The 20,529-nt window shown below is 42.3% G+C and overlaps 1 protein-coding gene and 2 non-coding genes across 4 annotated transcripts in view; all 3 read right to left on the bottom strand.

The window, feature by feature from the left end:
• Window positions 1-20,529, bottom strand: part of atrn (attractin) — a 206,820-nt gene that overhangs the window by 24,011 nt on the left and 162,280 nt on the right. The window contains exon 27 of one of the 2 annotated variants that reach the window (XM_020643358.3): window positions 2,157-2,264. In XM_020643358.3, coding sequence (XP_020499014.2) covers window positions 2,157-2,264 — 108 coding nt within the window. Of the gene's footprint in view, window positions 1-2,156; window positions 2,265-8,583; window positions 8,961-20,529 lie in introns of those variants that run through there. The other variant, XM_065947750.1, reaches the window with a different exon arrangement.
• On the bottom strand, window positions 19,564-19,670 carry LOC136177029 (U6 spliceosomal RNA). The gene has a single exon (XR_010664677.1). It is a non-coding gene; the product is annotated as a U6 spliceosomal RNA (small nuclear RNA).
• Window positions 20,219-20,325, bottom strand: LOC114920797 (U6 spliceosomal RNA). Its single transcript, XR_003809093.2, has one exon. It is a non-coding gene; the product is annotated as a U6 spliceosomal RNA (small nuclear RNA).

The raw sequence follows: 20,529 nt of genomic DNA, 5'->3' as shown, positions 1-20,529 counted from the left end.
CCTGAATGGTCGTACAAATCATCAAAACTTGAACCTGACCCTGTCATACACTCCATTTAAACACAGTAACACCAACAGTGTCATTATTTTTTCATCATTTTGAGATGTGGTTAGCACACACTGTTTTAAGCTCTCAGATTAAATGGCTGTGTTCCAAAAAAGCTCTACATACCCACATGGACAGGACGCCGTTGTCCTTAATTTCAGCATCAATATTTGACAAACACAGATGGTCCGATGCACCAAAACAAAGCAGATTTCTAAAATGAAGAGTGAATAAAGTAGTCTCTCCCAAAGCGCTTTATTTTCATGCCAGCCAACAATTCTTTGGAGTGGGCGTTAATTATTATTTTTCCAAATGAGAATATCCCTATGCTGGAAAAGAAAGTCTTATCTCCTTTCTAAGTAAAGTCTTTATCTACAACACCTGACTCCCCATCTGCATGTGTTTAACTCCAGGGTTAACTGAAAATTCATTCTCATTAGAATTCACAGCCGTGCCACAATAACTGGCCATAACTGGTATTATACACTCATGGAGAGCCAATTCTCATCATCATGTGGCCTACAAAGTTGTACTGCCAATGTACACTAGATTGGCCCTCATTAGGTGGGCTAGACCTGCGCTACACTCCAAACTCTTCTCCGTAAGTGGGCTCAATTTGGCTCCTCGTCCTCAACGGCTCGATCCTGACACTCAGCAGACTTCCTGGTAAGTGTGTGAGTTCTCCCTCAGTCATTTCATGAAGTGAGTGAGCAAACATATTGCACATGTCAAATATAACCCAACTGGATATATTGTTGAGTAATGATTCCCCAACCCCCCCCCCCCCAAAAAAAAAAAGCAGTGAAGTCAAACTCCCTCTGGTTTTGTTGTTCTGAGCGCTGTGTTCACACTGAAAGGACGGAGCTTCCTTTAGCTTCTTTATGTTTCACTCAGAGGCTCAAACACGTTTCACACATGTTTTTTTTTACATCTGGATTCTGCTGACGGGACATGGCCTCCTTGGCTCAAGTACATGGAGCTCCCCAACCTTCAGCGAGGTGATCTGACACTACTACCACCCGACGACCGTGACGCCCGGCCTCCACCATCAGACTGTGTCATCCCACAACCACCGCCGTCCTCGTTCATGCACGTCCTGCTCTGACCTCCACCTCAGCAACGAGGAAGTGTGGACAACAGGAATACGAGGAATACAAAGGAGGAAATCCTTCCTGCTTATTATCCCATATTATCTTTTGTAAAGAGTGAGAAATTCTGTTTATTTGATGGATTGCCCCTTGAGATGAACCATCTCATTTTGACAACAGTACAGTGTGATACAGACAGTCAAGCACAGAATACACACATAACCATAAAGGCTCTCAAACACGCATCCGCCCACGTATCCCTCCCGCAAAGCCACAGCACCCTACACAACATCGTCAGAGGTAGATGCACATAACGACATGTGCAATCAAGAAAACAAAAAGATATGATATTAAAGGGGCAAGAAGACTTTACCATTATTACATTGAGAGTCTCTAGATAACACTTGTTATGAATTGGCGCTTGACTAATAATGATTGATTGATGTGAACCCCTCCCTCTCCAACAATTAGCCATGCCCCCTCAGGGACAATGTCTGATGAGGCGTAATGAGAGAGTGTCGTACAGCTGAAGGAGAACCAACAGACTTTCCAAACCAGAGAAAAGACCAAAGTTTGGTCTGAAATACTTAAGAACAAAATCATCTTTAGGATGCATATCAGAGTGGAGAGCAGTCCAACTAATGACTGCACTCGTTAAGCACACTAAGGGAGGGGGGGAGGCGGTGCGCTGAGGGAGATTTGTTTTGGTCTGAGAGACAGGTTTCTACACTGCGACATCTACCGGATCGAAAGTCGCACATTAAACCTCTAAAATGAACAAAATCACAAGGTCCACACTCCAAGAATGAAGTGAAACAGATGGTGTAAGGAATATCCATCTCTGCAGCGTGACTGTAATCACAAACTGCAGTGGACGGGCTCAAGACCCGACTCCCACTTGAGACAGGATGAGGATGACGACCCCCGGATGATGGATAGAGCCTTGCTCCTGTCAGCACGGACGCGAGGCAGATCTCTGAGGGGTTTTAGTAATTGCTCTGAGAATAAAAGGTTGTGCTCACCTTGACGTTTCCTCCTATCAGGTCAGGTGGCTCTTCATCCGTCTCCAAGGCGACGTTGATGGTGGCGAAAGGCCGGCTCGCCATCTGCTGCATCTCCCTCAGTAGTTGCTATGGAGAGGGAGGAGGAGGAAGAAGGGAAAAGTGCGAAGGTCAGAGACACGATAAACACAGACTGTCTATTGTCCATTCTGCGAAAAATCATCAGCACAGCGTGACGCCAACGTGTGACATCTCTGGTGGGCAACAGAAGTTGTTTTGAAAAGGACTCGTTCACACTTTACTGGAAATCAAGAAAGCAGAGCTTGGAACAAGTGTTCAGATGGAACTGAAGTTAAAAAAAGAGCAAAATCACAAAGTAAGCAGTGTGATGCCAAAACAAGCACCACATTTACAAAATCACATAAATGTACTTAAAGAGTTGCTGTCCATATATAGTCAACATGATGTATGCAGATAGCTGCTTTTTAAGATACACTTCTCTAGAGGGGGGCGGTAGCTCAGTCTGTAGAGCACCAGAGGGTCGCTGGTCCCTTGAGCAAGGCACCGACCATCAGAAGTAACTCATCCAGTCATAAGCCGCTGAAGCAATAAGGTGTTAAGTGTCTTGCAGTGGCTGGGGATTGTCTATTAATAATTCTAATGTCTATTAGTAATAATGTCTATTAGACATTTTACCACTGAGCCACAGCCGTCCCTCAATGAGACGACTTCTGATTTATGACATGGACCTCAGCCAGATGAGGAGTAGGAGGAAAGAGAGAGAGGGAGGGAACAGAACAGGATGTAAGAGAGGGAGGGAGAGTTAAATGAGGATAGTCTGTGATTTGAGAAATATAGAGTTTGAAGCAGAGAGGGGAGGAGACAGTGATGGAAGGAAAACAAGAGGAGGGGAGGGGGAGGAGGGGGTGAGGAGAGGAAGAGAGACCACAGTAAACAAGGCGATGCACCTGCGTCGTTGGCTGTCAAAGCAGCCCAAAGTGCTGTGCATGGAGAAACAAACGGCGTCAACTGTCAAGACACCGAGACCTGAACGCCGGCAGCAAATCAAAACAACAACACCTGCAACCCGCTCGCATGAGCAAGACAAACTCTGACAGGAACGATCACAACCCGAACGGCGACGATGAAGCCGGATGAAATTTGTGTGTGTGTGCAGACATAAAAAAATCTAAATAAGGCAGACACAATCCATCGACCGCCGTCTCATTGCGGTGAGTTATCGGAGAGAACAGGTGCATGTAAAGGGCAGCGCTGCAATCCAACCTGAAAGCCTGCATGGTAGAAATCACCAGTGACAGAGGAGGTCAAGGCTCACATGGGAGGTCGCCGGCCTCCCTGTCGACACCTCCACAGCTCCCAATTACTCTGCAGAGTAGTTTTCTTCCCCCCTGTGAGGCTGCCAATGAGTTCCTATTGACATGTTCTCTCTAAATACCAAGCCTCATAATCAGAAAGGGGAAGCTGAAGGGAAATTCTCCCCTCTTTACAGTAGAGCCTAACGAGTGGAAGAATGTCTAAATTTAATGTCCTGGATTTTTTTAAGTGGAGCAAAACAGCTCATTAAATTCCTGCAAGTGTCTGTGGATGTGTGCCTGTTTCCAAAATCCGCCGGTACTTTACTCCGTCAAAGCAGCTGAGCTGGTAGGAGCAGAATGGTGTCAGTTTTTAAAGGATTTTCTTTTTCTCCCCATTGAGAAGACGTTTGCATTGTTGCTGAATAATAAATACAGATACGGTCTGTAGCAGGTAAAGGTGGAAACAGCTCGCCTGCCTGGACACACAGCTGACCCTTAACCACTCACTTATTTACTAAATATATCTACAATTAGTTTATCCTTTATTAATCCCGCGAGGGGAAATTCAGTTTTACACTCTGTTGAATGAACATGCTACACAAACATAGGCTGACATACACACACGTGCACAAACAGGATCCCCAAAAACGTGCCAGGATACACAACAACATGGACGAAGCTAGCTTCCTCCTGACTCCAGCTCAATATGTATCTTCACAGTATTTATCTTCTGCATGGCTCATTTTCATTCAACTGAACTACAAACTGAGACTGCAGCTTGTAACATATGAGCAGAGTATTTCCTTACCCTAAAGCTGGTGGCAACAAGTGCACTTTCAAAGCATCCTTTACCTGCCTTCTTTCAGCTTCATGTTCTTTGATAGAATATCCTGCAGGCGGGGGATACTGCCTCACTTCATCATTTACTTTCACTCTTTACTCACAAAACCACAAAGCTGTTTGGACTTTACGAGTAACCGAGCTGACATGGCACGCTTTTCAGACGTCATGTAATCTAAAGGAAGTTGCTTAGTTAATTGGAAGGTTAATAAAACATAAATGTGATGAAAGAGAATCATAATATTGTTGTGCAGGAGACAGAGGAGCGCGAGGGGGTTCAGGAGAAGGTCTCCCATCAAGCCGACAGAATGGGGATCAGACACGACAAGCCGAACTACGAGCACAGGCTAGAAATAGAAAATGTTGTGCATAATTGTGGAACAATAACAGCCATAAAAGAAGGAATGAATCCAAGCAGAATGGCAAAGAGTTGCCTAATTACCCTGTGAAGTGAAACATCCAACATGCCCGGTCTAAGATGTTGGCGCTCTCTTTTGGCTGCCACCACAGCAGTCGACACGCGAGGAACAAATGGAAGACGCAAATGAGCAACTCATTGTGCCGAGTTCCCCATTTGTCATGATTAGACGTCCTGCTGCGGGAGAGCATCCGAGAGCCAGGATATGTGGCCTTTGAGAGATGAATGCTGGGAACATTGCACGCTGAGCACGCTGCCATATCGCACTGGAGTCTTTGACGGAAATATGGTAAATGGACTTGAGCTTGTGTAGCGCTTTTCTAGTCTTCTGACTACTCAAAGTGATTTTATACCACAGGTCACACTTACACATTCACACACTGATGGTAGGGGCTGCTGTGGAAAGTGACCATCAGAAGTAACTAATCCAGGGGCGCTGGTGGTGCAGTGGTTGGTGCGGACACGGCCCAGGTTCACATTCCCACTGAGGCTCCTTTCCTGCATGTCATTCCCTACTCTATACACTGTCCTGTTTCTCCATTAAAGGCTTTATATGCGATTTTATAATCCAGCAGATGTCGCCCTTGAGCACCAGCATGAAACCAAAACAACTTGCGCTGCATTGTTGTGTTAGCATGCTAATGCTAGCGATCTTTATTATGCTGGTATCTTCACACTGCATGTAAATTTACCTGAAATGAGCGTGATCTAGAAACACAGTTAAGCAGTGAGTACAGTATGTTATTCTTCTTTTCTCTAGTCCCTCAATTAAACAACTTTTATACACGAGGGGAGGAGTCAGCCGGCCGTCCGGGCGATGTAAACAAACTGAAGGTAGGACTCTGAAAACTCTGAAAACATCACAGACAGTGGGACTCGGGTGTTACACCCATTGTAGACAGTCATGACTCACAGAGTTATTTTCAGAGGATATACTTGATTTATATTATATTTAAATGTGGAAAAATAATGAAGCATTTTAATGCACAAAATGCACAAAAAAAATAAAAAAAAAATAATAATAATAATAATATCCATCCATGCACCGCAGACAAAGCAGCGGGAACAATTCAGGGTTAAGTGTCATGCCCAAGGACACATCAGACATGTGGCTGCAGGAGCTGGGGATCAAACCCCCGACCTTCTTGTTGAGAGACTGACTCTACCACTGAGCCACAGCCGCTCCAAACATCTATTTATTAACACCAACTCATGTTCAGTGCGAATCAAATCTTGAGAATTAATGACCACCCCACCAAAGTCAAATCTCGACTCTCCTGCGAGGAGTGAGCGTTCCCTCCAAGGAATGATAATGAACTCAAATTCATAATGAACTTAGCAAAGTTTTGCCTCCTGGCAGAGTCAACTTTCATTCATCGTGATGCAACGGGCCCAGGCAGCCGGCAACATCACAGTCTGGATCTGCGCGGTAAACAGTGTGCAGGAAGAATCTGCATGCAGGCGACATCCTTTTTCATAAGCGGAGCTCCTTGAACAGCACAAAGGAGCAGATTTGATTTAGTGGATAAAAAGCAGATGGAGGAGCATCTGAATGGTGAGGTAAACAAACTTTATAGATTCAGTCCACCTCTCTCAGCCTACCCTGCACACAGCCTGCTCTCTTGTCTAACATGCAGGTAACCTCTGTTTAAACACTGACATTCGGCTGAACTCCTATGCTCTTTTATGTCAGATAGATTCACAGATATATATTTTTCTCAAATAGGACTTTGAGCTATCAACAATCAATAGCCGGTGCTACTGAACACTGAGCTGTTAAAATGGAGTACCTCTGTATGAATGTCAGCGAGAGAGGGCAGAGATAAACGTTTCTCGCTCAAGGGCAGCGTTCTGCTCGGTTTCTAAATTTTGGAATTGAAATCAATTTTTGTTAGCTCTAAAAATAAAAACAACCAATGTCTTTAAAAGAGAAAAACATCCCATGAAACTACCCAACAATAATCTGTATTTGTATTTTTTTTCATCATCAGAAAACTGGGAAAGAAAAACTGGATGAAATAGAGAAAGGTAACTTTGAGTTGAATTGAGGTCATCTGTGTTTTGAATTTTGTGCAAGCATACCGTTGCATCAGCACAAGATAACTTTTTGAAGGTTTAAAATCCATCTTTGAATCTTTTTCTGGCCACTTGGGGGCATTAGAACAAGCTGCAAACACAACTTAAACTCATTTAAATGTTGATGAAGATGTGTTAGCCTAAAGTGCCCGTACTTCGACAGCTAGCAGACACGTATAGCCACATTAGCATTTATCCCAAGTCCACCAAACTCCACCATTGTGCCTCTAGACCATAGACTGTAAATATTACTGGACGAACCCTGACCCGTCTGTTACATAGGCAGAAAATGAGTCCAATCGACGGCCGCATCCATATTGGATTTGCAGTCTCAACCTAACTTCGGATCAACCTAGCTACAGCAGTAAGGCGGGACCAGCGGGACTTAACTCCGCCCATTCAGTTAGACGTCAGCAGTCCACTTGACAGCATAGCTAACAGCTAGGCTGCTATCATCAACTATTCCTGCTCGTCCTGAGAAAACTCTACAAACAGTAAGTTAACATTTAACTTTTCTACAACAGTTAAAACAAATTATATTCAACCAAATATTTAATTAAAGTCTTAAAACTACACTTTTTTAAATATACAATCATGGTTATTAGTTATTTGTCAGAGCAGTTAGACTTTGTCAGTGTTAGCAGAGAAATACATTAACAAAGTTTTATCCATAAACTGTAAATAAATATGAGACATCCAGAAGAAATCAATATTACAAAGCATACAGTTCATGTTACTGTTCTGACAAAAAGAGGAATGTCTGTGTCTTATATTTACTGATGTCAACAGCGAGGTGGGTGAACATGACAATTGAAAAATAATTATTTAGTATTTATTATAGGATATTTGTTTTCTATAGAACCTGTGAAGTCATGGAGTCTGTGGACAGTGTCAGCTTCACACCAAAAACTTTAAGTATTAGAAATTAGAAAAAATAGTGTTTAAGACTGGCATCTATTATTATGAGTTGCAGCTACCTTGTTCAATATTATTCCTGCAGATGTGTCTCATAACAAAAAAACAGCCTGAGCTGTCACATGTAGTTAACTGTACATTTTGTCTTGTCTGAGGCATTAATTGAACACCTTTGTATTTCTCTTATAGACACAGTGTGGATTATTGGTGACTGGTCCATCGAGGTGCCCAGAGAGCTGCAGAGACAGAGGAAGAAACCTGAGCCTCAACAACATCTGCATTTGTTGGTTCTTCTGAGGTGGACTTCAGTTGCTTCTCTTCAACAGCTCGCTGTGAGGGAGGTCTCCCCCGGATGGCCTGAGTGATGTCACCCACAGGCTGAGAGCTGAGGCGGGTTTTAAACCTCCTGACAAACCGTTACACCACACCCGCCTGTCAAGCTGGTCAGCTACACGCCTTATTGTGAATAACTCTTATTCTTCATCAAATTAAAACTGATGAGTCATCAAAACATTCACCCCCCCCCCCCCCCCGTACAGTGTGTGTCCATCGAGACATGAGCTAATCACACCTATTTGTTTGTTTTGTACCAAGCTGTAAACATGTTCATCTCTGCTGTAAAAACAGACTTTTTTTTATGTTGTTTTTCAGATTAAATAAATATTTCTATATAAATGCACTCCTTTATGTCTACTTATGAGTATACATTTCAGATTTGAAATGACAAGACTAAAATGTGCATTAATGCTCAACTCAATAGCTTAGAGAAGGAAATCTACTTTTACACAACTTTTTATTCTTTTGATAAATACTAATGTAGTTTATTTCTGAAAGTGGGATGGAACAGAGTCATTGCAAAATGATGACCTTAAACACAGCCCCATTAGTTTGTTTGACTTTTATTTTGCAGGTTTAAGCGAAAAAATAATTATGATTCCATTAATTTCAAAATCAAGATACATGGAGAGTAAATAAGATCAATAACTTGTGAATAAAAACACAGTTAAAAATGTTAGAAAATAGTTTGATTGCAAGTTGTTAGGAGGAGATCTAGTTTTATTTGAACAGCTGAAGCATGAATACAGTCTTCCAAGGTGCAAACCCTCCTCCTTCTTCTGAAGCTTGTGGAGCTCCTTCATGTACTGCTGTCTTATCTGCTGGCCATCTTCTCTCACCAGAACTTTGACTGTTGAAAAGTCATTCAGAAGAAGCTTGAGCATGTGACATGGATCCAGGAGAACTGGACTTTAAGTGAGGGGTCTTCAGGATGGCAAAGAAAGAGAGAAAATATCAGTTATTCATTAAATCATTTTTTTTGTTCTCATCTATTTTTCTGTATTCATCTGTGTGTAAGAGCACATTTATAAATTCAACAGTGTACTACCCAGACAACAAAGGTCCAGTATTCAGGTAATCAACATCTATTCAAAGTTAAGAAGATAAACATTATTGTAATCATGCTGTTTTCAGCTCTCTCACTCACACAATGATATTCCACATCAAATTGTCTCAGATTTTGTGAGGAAAAATTAAGCAGTTTATTGTGGATAGTACTTCATCTTTACATTAAACAAATATAACCTGAATTATTTAAATCATTAACAGGTCCCAACTCTCTGTGCTTTAGTACAGAACATACAGTAACTCATTTATTATTAACATGAGCTCAGTACATGGCTGTATCCTTAAAACTATTTCTTATACTTTATATCTATGTGCTTTATATCTTATTTTCATTCCATATGTTATTTATATTTTATATTTCTACTGCTATATTCTGTGTATGAGTTCAGTGAAAATTAATATGGTTATTAATATAGTTTTTTTATTTTATTTGTTAACAGTTTGCTCAAATCTTAAGACACTACATCAACCATGTAACTTTAATGTCATCCTCTATAACCTACACAGCACATTAGGTTCAGTTCAGTTTATGTTACTGACGGATAATTACTACACAAAGTTTGTTTTTTAATGTCCACATTTATGTGGAGTATAACATTCATCATAACGTCAGATAACCACCGAGCTGAACCTTTAGCTTCTAACATCACACAAACTCATTTTCAACATCTTAACAACAAACATTTCTAAACCATTGACCGTAAATAATGTAAATAATGTAAATGAGCTACACAGTTAGTCGACTGGTTTACAAGCTAACGCTAAACAAGCTAGGTCCGTAAATATAAATACCGACACACAAGTATACAGTAAATATAACACTACTATATCACTTACCGAAGATAACTGAAGCATCAACTTGTTGGATGGTCTGTTAACCGCACAGCAAGCCATGTATGTTGTCAGATATGTGTTAAACAAACTCTCCAAACGAAGTAAGAAAGAGGAGAAATCAGACGGATCAAGCTGTTAGCCTCCTGACCTCCTGACCGCGCAGAGCTGTCAATCAAATCTGACACAACCAAATATGGGCATAGTCGTTTTCCTTAATAGAATAAAATCCGATGAGTTATAAAAAAATTCCCCCCCCCCCCCCCCCCCCACAGTGTGAGGAGAAGGGGCCGTCAACTTCTCAGATATATCTCGTGTTTTGAACCAGGCTGTAAACATGTTGATTCCTGTGGTAAAATCGGGCTTTTTTGGCTGTGGGCTTATGGCACTTCCGGCGCTTCTGCAGCCAGCCTCAAGTGGAACCTCGAGGAACTGCAGTTTTTTGTACTTCCGCATAGGCTTCATTTTTCGAGACCGGCGGTTGCCCCTTGCTCTAGACACAGATTCCCTGAGTGGGCGGAGCTGCCTCTCATCCCTAACTTGGTGGCCCCCGGTGGTGGAATGAACTTCCAAACTCCATGTGATCTGCAGAGTCCCTCTGCACCTTTAAGAAAAAGCTAAAGACCCAGCTCCTTCATGAATACCTACTAACTTAATGATGATGGTCTCCATATTATTGATGATGATGATGGTAATGACGATGGTTTTTGTTTGATAACGACGACTTATAAGATGGTTTCTATACTGATTAGAGCTTTCAAGAACTGCCCTCAATGTTGTGCTTTGCCTCTGGTCACTTCCTGTCAGCACCTGTGTGTCCAATCAGACTCAAAGCTGATCGTTTGCTCTTACTGACATTGTTCCCTTTTTTCTAGATCCTTGCTTGTGTTGTTCTTACTCTCTGATGTACGTCGCTTTGGATAAAAGCGTCTGCTAAGTGAATTGTAGAATTGAACTGTAGAATAAGGCCAATGGTTGGAGAGGGAGGGGTTAATGTGAAAAAAGTGCAGCCCCCTTTGTGTGAACAACAACCTCAGAGGGAGTTTGACTTCGATTAGAAAGTCTTTACTCAACGATATATTCATTCTGCCATTTTAAAGTTTCAAATGTTGCATATTACATCTTGAAGTCAACATTTATATATATGTACATTTATGTAACTAGTCTTGTTTTTTTTTTTTTTAAATCTTCAGCCCTCCTCTCTAACGTCTGGACTGCAAACATCAGGTTAAGGAAGTGTGAGAATTTCTTAGCTCAGCCGTCCTGGACAGAATCCTACAGAAGATACAATTTTCACAAATCTCATTACGCCGTGCAGTGAGTAGGCAGCTGCTGTACAGCAAACACTCCGAGCTCCAAAGATAACCAGAAGCCAGAGGAGTTACAGTGCAGTTCGCCTACTTCCTAAATTGGCTCATAGTTTTCTGCGGGGTAGTCGCTGTGTGTGTGTGTGTGTATGTGTGTGTATGTGTATGTGTGTGTGTGTGTGTGAGTGTGAGCGAGAGCAGGAGCAAATATCCAACTGTGGCAGAGCAAACTGTGCATATATAAACCTAATTATGAGACGTGAGCAGAGAGCTGGACACACACATGCATACAGGCAGGTGGTTTGGAGGCACCTGCACATGAGCAATCAAGTATGGGGGTTTGCATATTTCCAAATGCGTGCAAATTTATTTCATGTAACACTTGCAGGGTGAAATTACAAAAAGGGCTCATGAGCAAACTACGCCTGGAGGTAAGGTTAAAATGTCTGAATTAAATGCACATATGTAGAGAGATAATTACATTAGAAACCACATGATAAGCACGAGTATGAGTGAGAAAACAGCAGCGTGTAAACGGTTGGATTTATACTCCGATAGCTCATCAGGGGAAAAAAATACATTTCACTTCATTGTCTGATTGTGAATCTGCAGGAATCAGATATTTTTCTTTCTTTTCCTGTGTAAAGGGTGACATTAAAAACACATCATATCAATTTACATGGATGACTGAATAAACATTTTTTTTTGTTATCAGGGAAAATTCAGCTGTGCACTGGTTGATTCGCTGCTTTTATCTCAGCGGTGTGTCATGAGAAACTGAGAATTATGGGATTTTTTTTAGACATGATAAGCAATTTGAAAACATCGTATCGGTCTTGTACATGTGGAAACTTGCGGCTGTGATCGGTATATGATGCAGATTTGAAAATAATGAACGCTTATCGATTATTTTGTTTACTCAGGGGCAGGTTCAATAAGAGGTAGAGATGAACTTGTCAGAATAAAGCGGATATAAGGAAGTTTTTAGAAGAAAAAGGAGCTACCTCCTAGTGGTCTGGGGACGGCTAATGTGAGGCCTGGTCAGAAAGTCTGATCACTATCCTTATCCCCTCCTTCCATCATACAATCTGCGGTCAAGCAGACCCTACCCTAACGACCACTGGCACCATAGTTACCTTTTAATTCGGCTGCAAAGCAAAGCGATGAGGTAGAAGATGTGACAAGGCCTCGTAGAGATGAAGCATATTCTAAAATTATCAGAATTTATCTCATCATAAAATATGTAAAATAAAAATGAGCTGCAGCCCGAGAACAAATGCTCGCTGTAATTCAACAAACAGGCTCAAAGAAGCCGTCCGACGGAATCGTGTTTGAGCATTCTCAAAGGGGGCAGCGGTGTGCCAAAGCGGCCCGAGTGCGTCAGCAGAGCGCACAGAGCGGAGAGAGGGAGGAGGAAGGAGGAAAGCAAAGTGAGCTGCAGGAGAGAAAAAGAAGGGGAATGAGACAAAAAGAGAAACACAGGAAGATGTTGGAGAGGGAGAAGTGATCGGGAAAACTGCAAAAAAAAAAAAAAAGTCTGGGAGAGCGACGAGAAGCAGGGAGAGAAAGACAAAAGCGTTCAAAGAGTTCGCCCCTGGGAGGGAGGAGGGGGACGGCGTGCCAGACCGCCTGGGCATGGAGAACACACACACACACACACACACACACACAGACACACACACACACACACACACACACGTCCTGCATGTTCTGCAGTTACCCTGCATACGTGGAAGGACTCCACACAGGCCTCGCATCTCAGCGCACTACATCAAGCCGTTTATTTATTGATGCGTCTGTTTAAAAATGCTGTCGGTGGGAGAGCTCTCAATCATCCTTCAGAAGCACAGAAGGAACACTGCGGAGCGAGAGGGGAGGGAGGGAAAGAAGGGCGAGAGAGGAAATCTTTGTGAAGCGATGTTAGCTGCTTCTCTCTCCCTCTCTTCATCTTTCCATCTCTCCGGCGGTGAGGTGTAGAGGACTCTTGCTGTGAATACTGACAAGGCGGGGAGGCTTTGATCCCCTCCCTCCCTCTCTCTCTCTCTCTCTCTATCACTTGCTCCAAATCTTTTTGTCTCTCCTCCTCTCTTTCTCTACCTCCATCACTCCTGAAATCTCTCTCTTTTCTCACCGCCGGCCTCCTGCGGTCTGTGTCGTGCCACTCTCCAAATTTCTCAACCCCCCCCTCGTCCTCCTTCTTCTAAATGTGTGTCTCTCTCTCTCCTGTCCCACAGTGTACCAGCTGTGTTCTTTCAGTCGCTTCTTCAAAACGTTAATCAAAACGACATCAAAGACGAGCAGTTGATTAAAAAACCAAAAGAGCAGAGGAGTCGAAACAACGAGAGGTAAAGAAAACTCTGGAAAGTGTGTGATGAGATGAAATGGAAAAGAATTAAGTGAAGTGAAGGAAACAATGGAAGCACTTAAATAAAGCAATTACCGAGAAGACACATTGAAAGGGGCTTTTAAGAGAACGGGCACAAAGACGCTCATTTCAACTTTGGCTCTGAGCTGCTATTTTTAAAGGGATCATTTGGGCAGAACAGAATGGGTGAACTGTGGCTGAAAATTTTCACCAATGGAGCGCCAAAGTCCAAACAGTAAGGACGCAAAATTTGACCCGTGATAGTCGGAAGTTACTTTAAAGGAGTGCAGGATGCGTTACCAAGCAAAGCATTACTTCAAGAGATGTACTTATTTTTTTAACAAGGGTTTTCTTTACTTCATTAAAAATCAAGGAGTTCATCCAACTTTTATTTCATCGTAAAAAAAAAATTATAATAATTTCCATTATTTTTGTGTTATAAAATATGGTGGCTGTAGCTGTTTGATAACTGCCTGTCTTCGAGATGCTAAGAAACTAACTTGGCATATCTCAACTTAAGGAAGGATCTATTTTACCCCTTTTACTTACATTGTCTTTCTAACTTTAGATTCTGGTCCTGAATGCTCTGGATTTGTTTGGACCAGAGAAGGTAGGCGGTTTTAAGGCAACCCCCCTCACATGGCCGTTTTGGACGCCCCTCGGTTTGTCAGATATGACAGCAGTTATCAGGTCAAACCAACAGGTGTTGCAGCGATGGAAGCGGGCAAGAGAAGTGGTTCAGATAGAAGTGATTGTACCCAACCTAAAAAGCCTCTGCATGTTTCTAATAAGCTCCACGAGCAGAAACGTGCTCAAACTAGGATCAATATTGGAGATGCTTTTGAAAAAAGGAGAGAGGTTAGAACACAGAAAGGTTTACAGACCCATGCAGAGCTGGATAAACACTGAAGCTTCAGAGTCCACCACATGGTGAGCTGAGTGAGCATAGACTCTAGAGAGGAGAGGGGGGGGGGGGGGGGGGGGGGGGAGGAGGACAGCTCTCTACAATGTTTTGAATTTGGACTGCAGTACCAATTTTAAACACTAGGGGTCAGAGTTACATACTGCTCCTTTAAGTAAAATGGACATTTTCCGAATTTTTATCTTATTGTATCTTATCTATAGTCCACCCCAGCAGGCTTTATCTACTTCACTTGACTTCTCACAAGCTGGACAGCCGGAGCTGTTGCTCTGAGCATCTAATATTCTCGCAGATGGGGCCAAATTGGCCAACAATTACTTTGGCTGTGTACAAATTATAGCGCATTAGTGAGTGTTGGTATAAGTGCAAACAGTGAATTAGAACAGCCTGATAAATGAAGTGATGATGATTAAATAAATAAATGAGATTTTTGGCAGGCTGTCAGTCTGCTCTCATATTCTTGTCACTGACGTCTGAATTACACCTGAAACAGCTCCAATTAGTCGCTGTTATCTGCCGGTCGGATCTATTATGCAAACAACAGAATCAATGCAGCTGGCTACGCTGTTTGCATAATCATGGCCATTTCTTTTGTGTGCCTGTGAACACACCCCTGACTCTGTTTTTAAATATTTTCACAGCATTTATTCTTAATGCTTTGTTTCAAGACATGTGTTTAGCCTGTTATGTGTTTTACCTTAGCAAACACTTTTAAGTTAAAGGTCACATATTCTCCTCCTCTTCAACCTGTTTAAATAATTCTCATAGCTCCTCAAAAAAACATGTCTGTGAAGTCCACTCTGATCCTGTATTTGATCATGCCTATAAACCCCTCTATTTCAGCCCTGCTCAGAACAGACTGTTTCTGTGTCTGTACCTTTAAATATGTAAATGAGCTGTGTCTGACCACGCCCCCTCTCTGGAAGGGCTTGGGTGTACTCGGTGCTTTCTCGCTCCATGTCCTATTGTTTACGGTGAGAAGGCAGACTCAGAGGGCAGAACAAACACCTAGCTGTGGGAGTGTCACCCACCTGGGGGAGGGGCTACTGCCCTTTGTGATGTCATGAAGGGAAAATCTCCAAACGGGGGGGGGTCTTGAGATAGTCTAAAGGCTGCCGTCCTTGTTGCAGCTTCGACTCCCGATCCTGTCGCGAATTGGTTAATGTCAATACCACCAATATTTCCTGTCCATCAAAAAACGAACATATCTAACAAAGCCATAAAAAACCCTTTAGAGACTTCATGACATGTGTATCTTTTATATTGTTGTGTAGCACTTACTGAAGCATTTAATCGATAACATTAGGCACTAATTTGTTGAAACCTGCTCAGGGACTTCAGATGAAAATTAGCTCATTAGCTAACTCCTCTTCACTCATGTGTAAACTGAAACGTTGATTTATGTGCATTGTCCCCAGTAAATAAATACATTAATAATAAAACTGTTCAGCAAGCATGGATGAGAAGTCCCGGATATGCTAATGACATAAAAGGGGTTGTCAACATACATCGGAGATACTATGATTGGATTCAGAGTTAAACAAGCATGAAAGTCTCTTCAGTTCTTTAATATAAATGTCATTATCGTCATTGGAAGTGTCACCTCTTTTTTGCAACTTATAGAGCTTTAAAACAACAAAAAATGGGCTGAGGATTAGCAAAGAGCACACACTTGGGTTGTAAAGAAATCTACCATTTAAGATTATCATGATGTCAACAGCAGCTGCCAGAAATATTAATTAAAAAAAGACAATGTTTTCATCATTTGTTTTGTGTTTTAGTTACTTTTTGGGCATTTTTGCCTTTAATGGACAGCCGAAGAGAGACAGGAAACGCCGGGAGGAGAGAGCGGGGGACGACATTCAGTAAAAGGCAGAGGCCTAACCCGAACCCAAGACTACAGCTTCCATGGGCCGCTTGACATAACCGCTGGATAGCCTTTTCATAATTTCTGTGACAGGTATTGATACTTCAAAGCAGGTAAAACTCTTAAGGGCGACACACACAGGCTGGCACACACTCGACTCTACAGCTTAACAGACAGAAAAAGCAGTAGAAGTGCAGAAGACAGGGTGTGCCTTCAAGAGAAAAGGACAAGGACAGTGGTATATGTAATTTTGACATGAAATGTACCCCAGTGTTTTGACACCAATCATGAGCCGATGATGTTTGTTTTCTCTTAAAGGCTTTATATGTGATTTTTTCATCCAGCAGATGTCGCCCTTGAGCACCAGCATGAAACCAAAACAACTTGCGCTGCATTGTTGTGTTAGCATGCTAATGCTAGTGATCTTTATTATGCTGGTATCTTCACACTGCATGTAAATTTACCTGAAATGAGCGTGATCTAGAAACGCAGTTAAGCAGTGAGTACAGTATGTTATTCTTCTTTTCTCTAGTCCCTCAATTAAACAACTTTTATACACGAGGGGAGGAGTCAGCCGGCCGTCCCGCCGATGTAAACAAACTAAAGATAGGACTCGGAAAAATTGGAAAACATCACAGACAGTGGGACTCCGGTGTTACACCCATTGTAGACAGTCATGACTCACAGAGTTATTTTCAGAGGAGATACTTGATTTCTACATTTAAGTGTGAAAAATCCCATATAAAGCCTTTAAGGTTCCAGTCCTTGGCAGAGCTGCAGCAGGAACTGAACAGAACTAAAGAGGTAAAGTGCTGTCTGGTATGGAAGGATTTTACGGTGAACACAAAGAAGAAGAAAAAACTGGAATTCCAACTTGGGCTAATATAAAGAAACTGAATTTGTACATGCTCTCGGAGGTAGAACAAATCTACAAGTGAGCGTAAGTAAGAGGTATCGAAGCCATTTGATTATCGAGTGACTGAGGAAGTGAACTGAGGTGGTTGGGAGGTTAAAGCATTGATGGAGGAGATATGTTAGCTGCTGGGAAAGAAATGAATAAAAGTAAAGAAAGTGAACGGAGCCTGAGATGAGATGAAACAGAATCAAAAACAGAGGTTCTGAGCTTATGATAAGCCCTGTACCAGAGCCATGATGGATGGGTGCGGGTGAGAAGGGTTGGATGTTACTAGGCCAAATGGGGGTCATCCGGAGTGCTGCGAGGTTGGAAGCCATATTGTGAACAATAAGGCATAGGCGCTGATTCAAGTACTAATTATACGCACCATCTCTCTGGTTTTAAGATTAGCAAGATTTAAGAGTGTCTTGGGAATTCTGAGAGACAAAAAAAAAACACATGTTCACACATCATTGCCACGCACACACACACACACACACACACACACACACACACACACACACACACACACACACACAACCAAAAATGTGGAGTGACGCAGGAGAAAACACACCGCACCAACCAACACAAGCAGTCATGCACTTAAACTGCAAAAATGCAAAGTTTTGTTTGCTCAAAATGACAGAAATTGCTTCTGAAACGAGCTGCACAAACACTGCATGTGTTATTAGGACTGCTTCATACGGGAACACCCTTAATTGCCACTTGGTTATTTCCTTTTAAAACCAAAGCTAATATTTGCTGTGGAGCTGGCGCAGCTGGGGTGTAAAGGTTGTCTTCTCACACTGGCTCTGAAGTCTTTTTCATCACATTTTTGATGAATCCGCATCCTTTCAAGTCAGAAGAGAATCCCGTTTGCTCTACCATGCGGAGGATACCATTAACAAGGCCTTATGTAAGAAGTATGTTTTACTGAAGACTCTCAGCTTTCTGTCCAAGTGACCTTAGGTGCATCCCCCCCCCCCCTCTTCTTTTTATAACTCTCATCATTCCATACTCTCCTTTCCATAACTCTCACTTCAGATTGATCACCTCAGAAGTAGGCCTTTTGTTCTGTGCAGTGGTGCAGCATGTTTTGACCTCAGGAGGGAGGAGGAAATGGAAGGCAGCTCTCAGAGAATCTTAAAGCATCGCTCTAGTTATTCTACAGGGGGCCTGACAGCGCTTTAAAGAAAAACACAGTTGATATTACTGCATCAGTACACAGGAAGAACAGTTTTGGTTCATATCTTCAAGCCTTGGCTGACACATAGTCAATTAGCTCCTTACTGTGTGAAAAAAACCCTCTTTGCATCCCTAAAAAACAAATAAAAATGAATTGCTATGACCATATTTGATTAAGTCAAGTCCTTATAACGAATCATTTCAAACGCAGTTGTCATGTTGCATCATTTAAAGTCTGATTTAGCCACTTTCATTAAAAAATGAAGAGTTTATGGCTCAAATGTTTGGAATTTCATTAGTGCTGGTTTCAAGGGAGAGCTGTACTGTTTTGACCGTCTTAATGCTGCTGCACAGTTACATTCTTTTAGCTCTCAAAAGATAGTTGATGCATTTTATATGACTAAATGCCATAACTGAGAACTGCAGAGAATTAGTGTTTTAATAGACAGCTTCTTGAGTAATGAGCAAATGAAATAAAGAACCCAATAAAATGTAAAACTAAATGAGCTCAGATGTAATAAAGCCTAATACTGTGATAAAACATTTCCTGATATGGTAGTCCACCATGGCTTTTATAGGTGCTACAATTTTTCACTCCTTCTAATGTGTCTGGAGATGTTATTGTATTAGCTAGTAATTGACTATATTAACATGTTTAACTCTACGGAATTTGAAAAAAGAGAAAAAAGCTCCAGAAAGAACTTGGTGGAGTCTGCAGCTGATGGGGGCTCTGAAGTCTGTCACCTTACAAGCCCAGGAAAAGCTTACAAGGTGAAAAAAAGAATAGCTAAAAAGCAAAAGTGGGTGGGATTTAGTCAAGGTTTACTGTTCTGTGTAGACAGAATAATAACAGAGATTTCTTTAGACAGAAATAATTCAAACATTTGGGACTTATGATGGGGTTTCTACCTAAGTAAGCACGTTATGTGCTTATGTTTTCTAGAACACCTGCACCACAGCTGCCTGTAGTGGTACTGCAATGACATTGGCTGTGAAAGGTGGCAATACATGCCAGATCTTTCAGCAAATTACACTACATACATGACACACATGCATCCAGGATGTCCACAACTGCTCAGGACAGCTCAAAATGTGGAAACGCTTCACGAATTTGCGTGTCATCCTTGCGCAGGGGCCATGCTAATCTTCTCTGTATCTATTCCAATTTATTAGGTGTGCTGCCTGAGCAAGCACATTACTCCTCTCTGGCCGTCTGCCTTTTGAATGGCGTGTCAGCAGAGTTACCCCTTCACCGCGGTGCAGGCCAGTGGCCTGCAAACCCTGGTAGGCCACACCCTTAAACATCACCAGTGTGTGGGATGAGGACAAATACCTTACCCCCACTCTATAATTAAATATAGTTTACACTTCCTTTCAGTTCTGGTTATATGTTCATGAAGAGGGTGGGGCATGAGGCTCAGCCTCTTCTAGATTCTTCAAAAGGTCTTTCTGGGGATGTGAAAATTCATAAAAGTAGCCAGCGAACACTTGGGTCACAGCACAACAACGCTTGATTCACATGTCCGTTCTGGCATTACGCCGCAAGGCGCTCTCCAGCGCAATGTTTTCTAGATCACCCGCACCACAGCTTCTGGATAAGGCTTTGCTTCCTTGCCGCCCGTAGTGGCACTGCAATGACATTGGCTGTGAAAGGTGGCAATACATGCCAGATCTTTCAGCAAATTACACTACATACATGACACACATGCATCCAGGATGTCCACAACTGCTCAGGACAGTTCAAAATGTGGAAACGCTTCACGAATTTGCGTGTCATCCTTGCGCAGGGGCCATGCTAATCTTCTCTGTATCGATTCCAATTTATTAGGTGTGCTGCCTGAGCAAGCACATTACTCCTCTCTGGCCGTCTGCCTTTTGAATGGCGTGTCAGCAGAGTTACCCCTTCACCGCGGTGCAGGCCAGTGGCCTGCAAACCCTGGTAGGCCACACCCTTAAACATCACCAGTGTGTGGGATGAGGACAAATAACTTACCCCCACTCTCTAATTAAATATAGTTTACACTTCCTTTCAGTTCTGGTTATATGTTCATGA

This window comes from Labrus bergylta, chromosome 18 (genome assembly GCF_963930695.1).
Source record: "Labrus bergylta chromosome 18, fLabBer1.1, whole genome shotgun sequence".
Classification (NCBI taxonomy): Eukaryota; Metazoa; Chordata; class Actinopteri; order Labriformes; family Labridae; genus Labrus; species Labrus bergylta.
This window is presented reverse-complemented; position numbering and strand designations above follow the sequence as displayed.